Source organism: Delphinapterus leucas, chromosome 7 (assembly GCF_059928025.1).
Source record: "Delphinapterus leucas isolate spDelLeu-1000000601 "Yukka" chromosome 7, BTC_Dleu_Yukka2, whole genome shotgun sequence".
NCBI lineage: Eukaryota > Metazoa > Chordata > Mammalia > Artiodactyla > Monodontidae > Delphinapterus > Delphinapterus leucas.
Genome location: NC_143135.1, coordinates 38,071,431 through 38,084,502, shown reverse-complemented (window position 1 = coordinate 38,084,502; position 13,072 = coordinate 38,071,431). Strand labels below are relative to the sequence as shown.

Here is a 13,072-nt window from a genome sequence, read left to right as displayed (position 1 = left end):
TCAGTGTACCAATGATGAAACTGAGGCCCAGAGAGGGGAGGTGGCCTGCCAAGGTCACGCAGCGAGTGAGCCGCCAGACCAGAATGTTGGTCCCTGCACCACATTACAGCCATCGCCTTGCTCCTGGAATGCCAAACTGCAAGAACACAGATCCCCACGGTGAACCCCTGAACAGTTCCAAAAGACAAGCACAATTTTCTAAAGATGACTGTGGCATAAATAATTTATAATGAAAGTCATAGCACATATTGGTCATTTTAATAGATAGTAAATTGCCTTTCTGATTTATGGTTTCAGGGGTGGGGTTATGATAAAAATAACTTGGTGATTTATAAAATATCTTCTTAAGTCAACAGATCGTTAGTAGGTTTGTCTGACTTTACAGCCAACAGTCTCACCACCCCAGTTACCATAGAAATGGGATGCTTCGCTCTGTTGCCATGGCTACCTCTTTCTAGAACACAATTGGTGGGTCTCTCACAGTTTGTGATTCTGGAGAAAAAAAAAAAAGAAAGAAAGAAAGAAAGAAAAGCCAGCACTACCAGTTTGGGTTTATGCTGCACCGTCAGGCTATCTTGCCTGCGTTGTCTTGCAATTTCACAGGGTGGCCTCTGAGGTGTGGCCAGGCTGGGTGACAGCTGGCCCTGGGCTGCTGGGCAAAGCTCCCTTTGTGCCCCCATTAGACTAGAAGCCCAGGAGGGCTGGCCTCCCAGCTGGCCTGGGCCCTGGGTGTGGGGCGCTGCTGCTGTGGTGGGCTGAGGGAAGGGGACGGGGTCCGGCAGGTGGCAGCAAATCAGGAAGCCGGTGGGTGACAGGCAGGTGTAGAGATGGGAGATCCAGGAGCTGGCACTGTCTGGGCAGGGAGACGGGTGAGGGCATCAGGGAAGGCTGAGGAGGCTGAGGCGAGACGAGCTGGGGCTGCCGTCCTGCGGGAGAGACAGACACCGAGTCAGTCCCACCCAGCGGGGGCGAGGTGGGCAGGGGAGCGGACAGCTGTGTGGCAATGCCTGGGGTCTGGGGTGTTTGTAGGAGGTGCGCGGTGTGGTGACCGTCCTTGTGCTCCGAGTGCATACGCACAGGCTGCGAGGGGGAGGTATGGGGCTGCGCGCCTCGTGGTACAGCGCCTGGGTGCTCACGCTTGGTGGGCAGTGATATGTTTCAGTACGATCCATGCGTCCCTGTGTCTTCTGTGTATGTGCGGTCATGCACCACAGGGTGGGTACTTAGGTATAACAGGTGAGGTGCGTGCTCCGGGTAGCTGTGCATGTCTGTGGGTGACTGTCCTCTGGGTGACTGGGGATTGGAAGGCAGACAGCTCACATGGGGTGCAGACCCCGGCCCTTGACTGCAGCCCCTACAGTCCTGAGAGTGACAGCCCAGGGTGACTGCAGAAACGGCTTCCAAGGCTTGCTACCTGGGCCCGCCAGGCAGAGGTCCCCTCCCTGTCAGCATGAGCTGATCCCGGGAACTCCCCATTCCCGTGCCTATGCACCCACCCCCTCCCTCTGGCTGATCTCCCCGAACTAGTTGTGGTCATCTCTCAGCCTGCCCTCTCTGGGTCTTGCCAAGAGGTGGGCCAGGTAGGCATGCAGGCTGAGCCATCCAGGGCTGCTGTCGGCATTGCCTCCCTGAGCAGAACGGGGCAGCCTCCCCGGCCCTGGGGCTGCCGTTGCCCCAGGTGCTAGCAAGCCCCGGGCAATGAGGCCCAAGACCATTTCAGGTGTGCCTGGGATCCAGCCTGTGGATCCAAGTACCCTGGCTCTCTCCGTCACTGGGGACAGACATAACCTGCCCTCAGGGAGTCCAAGCTGTGGGTGCCAGCCTCCAAGATGGAGCCATCCACGTATAATTAGGGCTGGCTCCCCATTGTGCAGAGCTGTGTTGTTAGCCCCTGAGAGCTTTGGTACCTCTGGTGGTGGACAGAGCTTAGATTATGGAGCCAGATCCACTTGCATTCAAGCCTCAGTTTCATCACCAGCCTTAAACCTTGGTTTAGTCCCTGAACCTCTCTGTACTTGGGTTTCCTTTTTGGCGCAATGGGGTACGACCACCTGTCTCACCAGGTCTGTGGGAGGATTAAAGGCGCACAGTAGGTCCTCAGCCTTGACAGCTTCTCCTTTCTCCTTCCTGGCTCAGCTTCCCTGAGGATGGACAGGAGGGCGCTGGGGACTCACCTGGCTGCGGGCTCTTGCTTTGGCTTTGATGCGCTGGGGCTGACCTGCTAGTCACTGGGCTTAGGAGACTGTGGCAGTCTGAGCAAGCCAGGGGCACCTTCCTTCACAGCCCCCCTAAGGGCCCACTTGGACCCAGATGTTGCTGGGGCCCTGCCTGTGACAAAGGACCAGGTGCACGGGCTGCAGAGTCCAGGAAGGCACCCAGGAGGCCCAGGCCGGGTAGGAGGCCTGGCTACCACCTCCCCGGCTCCCCTGGGGAAGAAGTCCTGGTGTCTGGCTCTAGGCCTGGCTGCTGCTGCCCACCCCCCAGCCCCACTCCTCGGTCACTGGGGCCCAGAGAGGAAAGAATCTAGACGGGATGGCCATTGCTGGCTGAGAACCAAGGATTTTGTCTAGCCTAATTTTAGAAGACCTGACCTCTTTCTGGGCCTCAGTTTTCCCATCAGAACCTGTCCTGTGAGAGGAGCAAATGGGACGAGAGCTCTGAGGGCCTTTGGGGGCACCTGGGAGGGAGGGAGAAGGCTCCGGGGACATCAGTGCCCTCTCTGAGCTGTTCCCGTGAGACTCCGCAAGCACTAACAAGTATGAGTCGGAGACAGGCTCACTGCCTCACTGGAGGGGGATTTAGACATTCCTTGTTGGGGAGGGGTGGTCCCTGCATTTGCTGCCTCCTAAGGGCCCCAGCTGCCAAGACGGAAGTCTCACCGGGAAAGGTGTCCCGGGAGAAGGACTACTTAGTGGGGCACCGATGGACGGATGGGTTTTTCCATACGGAGATCGGCAGGAACACCCTGGAGGCAGGAACAGCAGTGCAAAGACATGGAGATGGGGTGGGGGGCGGTCAGATATAGCAGACAGCTGCATGTGGCAAGAATGTTGTGTGCAGCAGGGAGGGGACCCTGGGAAGTCGATGAGGCCAGGGCACAGGGAGCCTCATGTGCCAGGCTGAGGAGTCAGGGCTTTTCTCTGTGGGCAGCACGGCCAGGTGGCAGACAGAGAGCTGGGATACCAACGGTTGCCCCCTCTGGTAGCTGGGTGGAGGCTGTACTGTACTGGGCGTGGCCGAGATTGAAGCCTACAGCATGCTGGCTTTGATGGCAGTGGCCCCATTGAGAGAGAGTCCCATGTGAGTCGAGGGGACAGAGGAGGATAGCTGTGGGATGGTTGGGGAAGCGGATGCCATGGCTGATGGGGCAGGGGGAGGGGCAGTGCCTCCTGCCTTACACCACTGGCCAGGGTCAGGAGCCCAGGGGCACAGCGGACCCTACCTCTTGGCATCCCTTAGACACTCACAGTGTGTCTCTTCCTCCCCTCTCTCAAAAAGGCCAGGGGAGCAATGTGACCCACCCCTTGGGAACCTGGGCTGTGAATTCCAAGCTCTAAGACGGGGCCCTCCAGAGGGAATCTAGGGCCAAATACCCAGCATTTGGGGATGTGTTCTTAGCTCCAAGAGCTTTGACAACTGGTGATGGAAAGAGCGCTGGAGCTGGGTAAACCTGGATCAGAGCTGGTGACCTCTTCCAGTTGCTTCCACTTTGCTTTCCTGGTCTACCTCTGTGGTGTCCCAGGTCAGCACTATCTGGATCCTTAAAGAGCTGTTTCTGGAGTCAGAAGACCTGGCTTAAGTCCCTGCCTCACCTTGTCCAAACCCCACCTGCATCACAGGGCTGAGGGGGCTCACCTTTTCAGTCCACTGCATTGTACTTGTCTCTGTGTGTGTCCTTTACCTTCAGCTGTGCAGGGGCCTCCCTGGGGGTTGGGCTGGGGTCTTATTCCACTCTGTGCTGGGCATAACCTGGTGCCTGGTGAGGAACGGAAGGAAGAAAGGATGGATGGATGGATGGATGGATGGGTAGGTGGAAAGAAGGAAGGAAGGAAGGAAGGAAGGAAGGAAAGAAGAAAGAAGAGAAGGAGGAAGGGATGAATGAATGAATGCATGATGGATGGAAGAGAGGGAGAGGAGGGAGGGAGGAACAAAGAAAGGAAGGAATAGAGGGAGGGAGGAAAGAAGGATGAATGGATGTGTGGATAAAAAGGAGGGAGAGAGGATAGAAGGAAGGAAAGATGAGTGGGTGGAAGGGAGGGAGAAAGGAAGGAAGGAGGAAAGGGAAGAAGGATGGATGGATGGATGGATGGATGGATGGAAGGATGCATAGGGGTCACACTTGATAGTAGTCTATCTAGGACAAAGGTTCTGAAAACTGCACGATGCTCTAAACCAGCAGGAGTATTAGCATGCCATAATGAGTGGCTTGGGCAGATCACTTCCTGTTTCTGGGCCCCAGACTTCCCATCTGTAGCATGTAAGTGTCTTGGACCAGATAATCTCTAAAGGCTGCTCTTACTCTGACATTCTAAAATGCTGATGCTGACTTTGTCTCTTCCCCTTTTCTCTCCCCTTCCCCCAACCTGAAATGTGTCTTGGAAGGTCTACGTAGTTCTTGTTTTCTGGATCTGTGCCAGGTTGGGTGCCAGGTCCCATGGCCATGGTCAGCCCAGACAGGGCCACCACCAGGTGGGGAGGTGCATCAGTACAAACTAAAGAAATTGCTAGAAGCAGCATGGCTGCCTCTTGTGGCAGATACAGGGTGGGGCCTTGGCACTCCTTGAAGTTTTCTATGAAGGCAGCTCTGGAGAATGAACTTGCCACCCATTCTAGACTATAGCCCAGAGCTGCCTCCAGGGAGAGGGCCTTGCACTGACCATGGTCTGTCTTGACAGTCTGGGCGAAGGGGGGTCCAGAGGAGAGGGGAGCAGTGGGAACATGACCAGCTGGGCCCCTGGAGGAGAACCCCTGGCCAGGGGTTAGTGTTCCAGGGACCTCGACTGGAGGCTGTAAGAAGCGCCCTTGCCTGGAATTCAGTCTGAGTAGGAGGGTTTGAAACTCAGATAGCTGCTTGACTCTCTTTCCTCGGGTACCCATGTCTGCTGGGGGCCAGAGAAGCCCAGGGGGTCATCAGCTGGGGCCACCAAACCAAACCAAAGAGTCTTCTGAACCTTTCTCAAGGGGCTCAGGGCCAGAGCAGGTGGTTCTGGACAGGCTGGGTTATCCTGGCCATTTCCTTCTCACCAGGGAGGGGGTCTGAAAGGAGCAAGCGCCCACATATGTTTGGAAAGGCTAGCGCCCCAGCAGCTTCTTCTTCCCTCCCACCCACATCCCTACCCTGGGGCTGGCAGGCAGCAGTAGGAGAGAAGCAGACCCTATGGTTTATGGTGCCTTTGAGGACCCCTGGTCCAATTCTCCTGATGCCTGAACTGCAACACACTATCTCTGACAAATGACCACTTAGCCTCTATTTCAATATCTCCAAGATGGGGAACTCACTTCCAGGATGGTGGTGTGAGTTCCTGGGATGATAGAGAGAAGTGGGTAAAAGAGGTGTGCAAGGCCCTGGGGCAGATATACCTTTTGCAATTCCACATAGGATAGACCATGAAGAGACCGCATGAATGAGGTACAGATCCGTGAGAAAGAGGGTGAATAGACTAGCGTAGGGACGAAAGAAAGATGGGAGATGTGGCCTCTGAGGGGCCTGCCTCCACCATAGCTCCTCCTTCTCCTTTCTTTGCCAACCTCTGCCTCCGCCACCTAGGTCACTTTTATTAGTTGGCATGGGGGGGAGTAAATGCTTTAATAAATCACCTCCAGATCACAGTGTCTTAAGACAGTAGAAGTTTATTTCCCACCCATGTAGTGGCTGTCTTTCTTTTCAGGGACCCAGGCTGCTTCCTTCTGGTGGCCCTGCTGGCTTCCTAGGGCTTCAGCATTTGACTGGAAGTTGGGGGAAGAAAGAAGGCATGGAAGGTTGAGCAGGAGGTTTTGTGAGCCAGGCCCGGCCTTAGCGCACTGTCCGCTGGCCTGAGCGCAGTCACGTGACCCCACCCAGCCCCGAGGGAGGCTGGGAGATATGGTCTAGCCGTGCATCCAGGAGGAAAGGAGAGGCATTTGTGAAAACAGAGCAATCTCTGCCACAACCTCTTAACCCCCGAGCCTCCTAACCCCATGCTCCGTGCTCTGAAGAGGGAAAGGTGGCCTGTCAGCCTGGCCTATGTCAGGAGGGGCATCCTGTAGGCATCTTCCACAGCCCAGCCCCTGACTGGACCCAGCCCAGAGGCACCCGGGGTCTCTTTGCTCTGGGGAGAGGGCCTCCCCTCTGACACTGTGTGTTTCTCCTCCACAGTATGTGGCCTTTGCCTCCCTCTTCTTCATCCTGGTCTCCATCACCACCTTCTGCCTGGAGACCCACGAGCGCTTCAACCCCATCGTGAACAAGACAGAGATCGAGAACGTTCGGAACGGCACGCAAGTGCGCTACTACCGGGAAGCGGAGACAGAGGCCTTCCTCACCTACATCGAGGGCGTCTGCGTGGTCTGGTTCACTTTCGAGTTCCTCATGCGTGTGGTCTTCTGCCCCAACAAGGTGGAGTTCATCAAGAACTCGCTCAACATCATTGACTTTGTGGCCATCCTGCCCTTCTACCTGGAGGTGGGCCTGAGCGGCCTGTCCTCTAAGGCGGCCAAGGACGTGCTGGGCTTCCTGCGTGTCGTCCGCTTCGTGCGTATCCTGCGCATCTTCAAGCTGACCCGCCACTTTGTGGGCCTGCGCGTCCTGGGCCACACTCTCCGCGCCAGTACCAATGAGTTCTTACTGCTCATCATCTTCCTGGCTCTGGGCGTCCTGATTTTCGCCACCATGATCTACTATGCTGAGAGGATAGGGGCGCAGCCCAATGACCCCAGTGCCAGTGAGCACACCCACTTTAAGAACATCCCCATTGGCTTCTGGTGGGCCGTGGTCACCATGACGACGCTGGGCTACGGAGACATGTACCCGCAGACGTGGTCCGGCATGTTGGTGGGAGCGCTGTGTGCGCTGGCGGGTGTGCTGACCATCGCCATGCCCGTGCCCGTCATTGTGAACAATTTCGGGATGTATTACTCCTTAGCCATGGCTAAGCAGAAACTACCAAAGAAAAAAAAGAAGCATATTCCACGGCCACCGCAGCTGGGATCTCCCAATTATTGTAAATCTGTCGTAAACTCTCCACACCACAGTACTCAGAGTGACACATGCCCGCTGGCCCAGGAAGAAATTTTAGAAATTAACAGAGCAGGTAGGAAACCTCTTAGAGGCATGTCGATCTGACCTTTCACCTCCGCCCCCTGTAGCGATGATTCCAGATTCAGTCAGACTGCTTCCTTAGTTCCATGGGTGACCCTGGACCCTGCGCTCAATCTCGAGGTGTGGAGTCTGGGGGCCCAGGGAGATGCTGGGCAGCCGAATTCACGAGGCAAGAGCCTGCTAGAACCTCACTGGTGGCCCCCGGTAAGGAGGTTAACATGCTGGTCTCGTGGGGTTCTGAAGAGATGACATGGCCCGCGAGGTTGCTGAGGACTCTCTTGGCAGGAGCCCCGGGGGCACTGCTGCTTGGTGGGCAGGAGTGGAGCATGAGTCGCTGACTCAGGCCACTGACCCAGTGTCGGGGCAGGGCGGGGGCGGGTGTGATTCGGAAACGCCAGACAGCTGCTGATTTGGTCTTTACACGGCTCCCTTCAGGCCGTGTGTGTGTGGCACAGATGGTGCATGGGATCTGGCAGGAGGGTCCCTGCAAAGGCAGCAGCAAGGATTCTCACCCCCACCAGAGCCTGTCTCCATAGCTGAGTAGCATTCCTGCTCTGATGCCGGCTGCCTAGCTCCAGGCGCGTCCTGGGAGACGCCTCTTGCCCTCCGTACGTAACAAGCTTACTTACCCCACAGCATGCGGAACCAACTCATCTTCCACCACCACTCTAGAGTTTAGCGTTTATCTTTAGGAACCTGTTGGAGTGACTCTAGCTTTCACGTTGTCTGTTTGGGTTGATGGTCAAGTGGGAGTTTCCGGTGGCCTTCTGATGGGAGCGGCTGGTGAGCGAAGGACTAGAGGGGGCCACCACCCGGCAGCTTAGATGAAAGCGCTACAGACCAGCAAACAACCTCCCACCCAGAGTTCTCCCCGTTTCCGGCGGTAGGGACTGCAGCAGCAATACACGACATCCCAACCAGTGTACGACCACTTTCCCGTGAATTCAGTGGGGGTCAGGGAGGGGGGGAGGGGGGCCATGAAACAATACTAGTCACCGTGGGATATATTCTAATATTCCATGGCTAGTGGTTCGTTATGGGACTATCTCAGTTTTATGAGAACCTGCACATAGCACATAAAGTTGATCATGGGGCTCTGGTCCGAAGATATAAAGCCCATAGTCTACCTCTACCCATGGAATACCATCGACTTATTCTGTGGACACAGGGATTTGAAGGCAATGAACGACCCAGAGAAGAATGACAACACCGAGCTAAGAAGGAGTGCCGGGGCGAGGAAGGCTGAGTCAGTGATAGGTGGCGTTTAGTCTACAGAAGACACCCCTGTGCCCAGGGCAGGCAGGGGAGCTGTAGGCTAGCTCAGGCCTAGAGGAGCAAGTGCCCTCTGGCCTGGGTGGCCTCCCCCAGTGGGTGATTGACTCTCCCCCGATGGCCCCCACCCCCATCCTACTCCTGATCTGGCTTCATCCCACAGCTACGCTGCCCAGAGCAGTACCCCCAAGGCCCACTTCTCTGTCCGTGGGAACTTTCCAGCCCCTTCGCCTGGCCCCATACCCCTCCCCACTCCCTGGGATTGCTGTAGGCACCTGAGAGGAACGTGGCTAGTGTTCTGGGCTGGGCCAGGGACTGGGCAGGGGTCTCAGAGGCTGGAACAGGGGGACCTGGCGGCGGGGGCGGGCTGGACTCCCCAGCCAAGGTGTGGCTCCTGCTTAGCAAGGCAGGCATGGGCCGAGGAAAGCCCCTGCCCCCCCTCCTGCTTTGGGTTAGCTATAGCCCTTCTGTTCGACCTCAGGAGCCACCATCATGGCAAGGAAAATTCCTGGGGCCCTAGGGGAGGGTCTGGGTGAGCCTAGCCCCCCAGCTTCACTCCAGGCCCCAGCAGGAAGAGCTCAGCCTGAGTGGCATCACCATGGCGCTCCTTGGCCCTCTTTCACATCCTCCCAACGCTGAATCTTTTGGGATCAGTGCCTCAAATATGGGTGCCCCAGGCCCACCTGTCAAGGATCCCTCATTCACTCCAGTCAGGCGCAAATTCTTCAGTACTCCCAGACAATGCCAGTATTCTCCATGTGCTGAGGGCGTGCATGCACGCACACACATACATACATACATGCACACACACCTACACGTGCATGCACGTGCACACACACGCGGAGTGCAGATGTGTGCGTGCTGGCAGGTACACCAGCTAGTCACAGGACACAAGCCCTCTTGCCATGCCGCAGCAGGCCTGTAAAGCCTGTGCACTCCTGTTGGAGGCCCTGGGCCCCATAGCCATGGCAGCCCTGCTCCTGGGAACCTCCTCGCTGCAGCCCCAGGTCTCAGGGATCCAGAGTGTCCTGGCTTGCACGGTCTCTAAGGCTGAGGAGGTACTTGGGGCCCTTCTGAGCCTGCCCTCTGGAGCCCAGATGCCCAACTCCACCTACCTTTCTCCCTCCCATCCCCAAACTCTGCCCCGCCCCCTTTCCAAGTTCTCACGCTCCTGAGGATGCTCTCTTGAGATCCCAGACCCCTCTGAGCCTCATACCTCACCAGAACACTCCTCCCTCTGAAAGCTGGTGTGTGAGACCCAGGTTATCTATCACCAAGAGGGTGTGTGGTCCTTAGGGGGTGTCTCCTCAACCCGGCACCCCTGAGTCCCTTCCCATTTGCCTCCTTTCCTGCTTGCAGCTGTGGTCCTAGGTGGGCGTGGGGTTCGGGTGAGTCGGTGAGTGAGTGTGGGGGAGGCCAGAGGTGAGGAAGGCAAATGCGGGGGAGACCGGACCCTACAGGAATGGAGAGGTGAGATGCAGCCCCCCCGGGCCCTTCCAGTCTCATTCCACACCCAAGGGCAGTCAAGTGGCCTCAGCAAGGGCTGGGCTTCTCCAATTCCACTTTTAGAACCTGGGTTGGGGCCAAGTGCAACGTGCTGGGCTCTAAGGGCACCCCCTACCTCCAGGGCTAGACCCTTGGGACTCAGGCAAGCCATCCCAGTCATGTCAGCAGCACCCTCCCCTCACCTCCACCTCTTGGTCTCTCCTGAAACCTCAGGTCTGTGTGTCTGTGAGGGATGATCTAGTCTCCTCTGTACCATGGCTGGCATGGCGTCAGTGTTCAGGGGATTTGTCTTGGCAGGGGTTGTAGGGCCTCACGGGGGGATGCCAGGAGGGCGCCCCTATGGTCAGGGACTGCCTGGGACTGACAGCCCAGGAGGAGCTGCTCCTCTCCCAGAAGGGGTGGTCCCTCCCCCATCTGCAGTCGGGGGCCCAGACCACCTCCTCTGGGCAGTTCGGAGTGCTCCCTCTGTCCTGCCATGTGCATTCACATGTGTCTCGTCCATCCCTGCTTCTGTGATGTGGGTTGGTCCTCTGGGGTGCTGCGTCTGGGGCTGCAGGGTCCCACCATAGGTGAGCAGCGAGGGGGCTGGCACGGGGGATGGGTGGTGGCCAGGCCCCCCTTCCTGCCCATGAGCACATAGAACAGCAGTGAGGTCCCGAAAAGCCCCTGCCTGGGCCCCCTGGGAGCTACCACTGCAGCCTCTGGGTTCTGCCCTGAGCTGCCTGCCGAGTCCAAAGCGCCCCTGGCCCCAGCCCTCCACCCCTCCCCTCCTGGGCCAGGAGTGGTGTAGCCCCCAGGGCAGGGGAGGTGGCGGGGATTGGGACAACAGTGACCAGGAAGGGTGTGGGCAGGGCCCCTCCAAGCAGGCTGACCGAGTTTCTGCTCAGAGGCAGGGCCAGGGTGGGCAGCGGGAGCCCTGAGTGGGGTCGGTGTGGCCCCCAGGCAGGCGAAGGGGGAAGGAGTGGAGAAATGAGGGGCTCTGAGGGCCAGGCCTGGGTGTTCTTTTCTGTGTTGTTCACATGCTCTCTCTTTCTCTCTCTCCACTAATCATGTTTCTCTCTCTCTCTCCTCGTTTTGTTGCATGACTTGTGCCGGTTCTCGTGATTGTACTCTGCTCGTGTCTCTCACAGACTGTCCCCAGTTAGCCTGGGACTTTTTCCCTGAGCCCCAGGCTGGGCAGCCCCCTCGGGGCTAAACCCGAGGAAATTCCCAGCCACCCCTCCCACCCCGCCCCAGCCCTGCGTGCGCCCCTGGCGCGCCCGCTGCTGGTGTGAACAGTAAGTACCTCGGCGGTGCCTGGAGACCAGGGCACAGAAGCCAGCGTGCTGGCTCAGGGCCGGACATCGGGTTCTCCTTGCTCCAAAGTTTAAAAAAAAATGACCCTCTCGCGGACGCTCATCTCTCAGCCCATTTCAAAGCCTGGAAACCATCTTCGTGAGATGCTGCCCATGCTGCCATTTCATCATCACAGGCCCTCGGGTCTAGTGGGGGCCAAGGGGCCCTGGGCCAGGGGAGGCAGGGCTTCCAGCCTCCTGGGGAGCAGCTGGGAGCCGAGGGGCCTGGTGGCCATCTCATCTAAAGGACGGGGTGGGGGCAGGAGGGTGGGGAGTCTTGGGTGGGCTGGCACCTCTGGCCTTTTCCATGGCTTTCCCAGGTTTGGAGAGCTGCCCCCCCTTGGGTGGTCTCTCTTCCAGCCCCCCTCTGGAGTTGGGAAGGGAGAATGTTCCCAGTTTCTGAGAGCTCACCAAACTGCAGATTAGCCAGCAGCCCAGGGAGGCTGGCTCCTTCACAGAGAGGGACATAAACACTCCCCCCACCACCAGCCCTCAGGCACAGCCCCTTCTCAAAGGCCATGGTTGGGAGAAGAAGCAGGCTCCAGGGAGGGAAGGGTGTCCAGTTCACATCCACCCAGGGATCCCTGATGGCTGCCCCCTGGCCAGACCCCTACAGGAAGCCAGCCTCAACTTTGGGTCCTCTAAATGCTGTGGGAGCTGGCTGCTCCAGAGGCACAGTGCTGGGGGGCAGAGTCAGATGAGGGGTCTCAGGCTCCACCACCTACCTCTGACCCACCCCTGGGTAAACCCTGCAGGCTATAGATACCTCCACTGACAGACGATGGCCAGTAGACAGACAGCAAGTCCCGGCTCCCCTCCCAGACGGAGATGCTGCCTGGTAGGACTCGCTGTTTTCCCCTTGAGGAAACTGTGTGCAGGGTACTGTGGGCCCCAACTTCTGCCCCCTCATCTACAACCTCCTCCCTTAAACTTCCCTGCCTTCTCCCCAGAGACCCCTGGGAGGGAAGACGGGACAGCCAGACTGGGAGGCAGAACCGGGCTTGTCTGTGCGCACACGTGTGTGCCCTCAGACACACCCCAAGTGCTAGGCAGCCCCCAGACCCCAGAGAGGCCCCAGCCCGAGTCACGTGGTATCAGAGTTACCTTGGTAACTGGCCTTTCTGGTTCAGAGTAAATTGGGGAGTGAAGCCCCTGGGATTTGTCAAGAAACGCACTGTACGTGAAATGCTTTGCCATCTTGTACGACAGACTTTTTTTTTAAGTTCCAAAATTATGATGGGATTTTTTTTTTTTGGATTTGCTTTACGAATAAACCTGATTGGTCCATTTCTCTTTTGACTGCCTGCCTCTTTGTAGTGACATGATATGTACACGGGCCGTGATCCCACCCGCGGGCACGCTGAGTGTGTGCACACGGAGAAGGATCACTTCTGCGTGTAGTTACATGATGTGAACAGGGTCATGGAAGAGGGTCAAATCGGGTGGAGACTGTCTCCAGCTTTTTGCCCCTCTTTAGTCTTTCAGAGGGCCTCCCCGTGTGGTCACGCCCCTGTGGGGTCTGTCTTCCCTTGAGGCTGTCACCCTAGAGGGAGTATTTGAGGAAACCACAGCGCCCACCCTGGAGACCGAGTCGGCGCCACCTTGGCCAGGAAGAGTCTGCTTAGAGAGCAGAAAGCGTGGGGCAGGCTCAGTCCCCGAGAGT

General features: G+C 57.6%; 1 protein-coding gene across 2 annotated transcripts in view; it reads left to right on the top strand.

Annotated features, from left to right (window-relative positions):
* The window catches only part of KCNC1 (potassium voltage-gated channel subfamily C member 1), a 42,321-nt gene that overhangs the window by 25,749 nt on the left and 3,500 nt on the right, over window positions 1-13,072 (top strand). For both annotated transcript variants that reach the window (XM_022555698.2, XM_089915078.1), the window contains exon 2: window positions 6,356-7,289. In XM_022555698.2, the coding sequence (XP_022411406.1) occupies window positions 6,356-7,289 (934 nt within the window). The remainder of the gene's footprint in view (window positions 1-6,355; window positions 7,290-13,072) is intronic.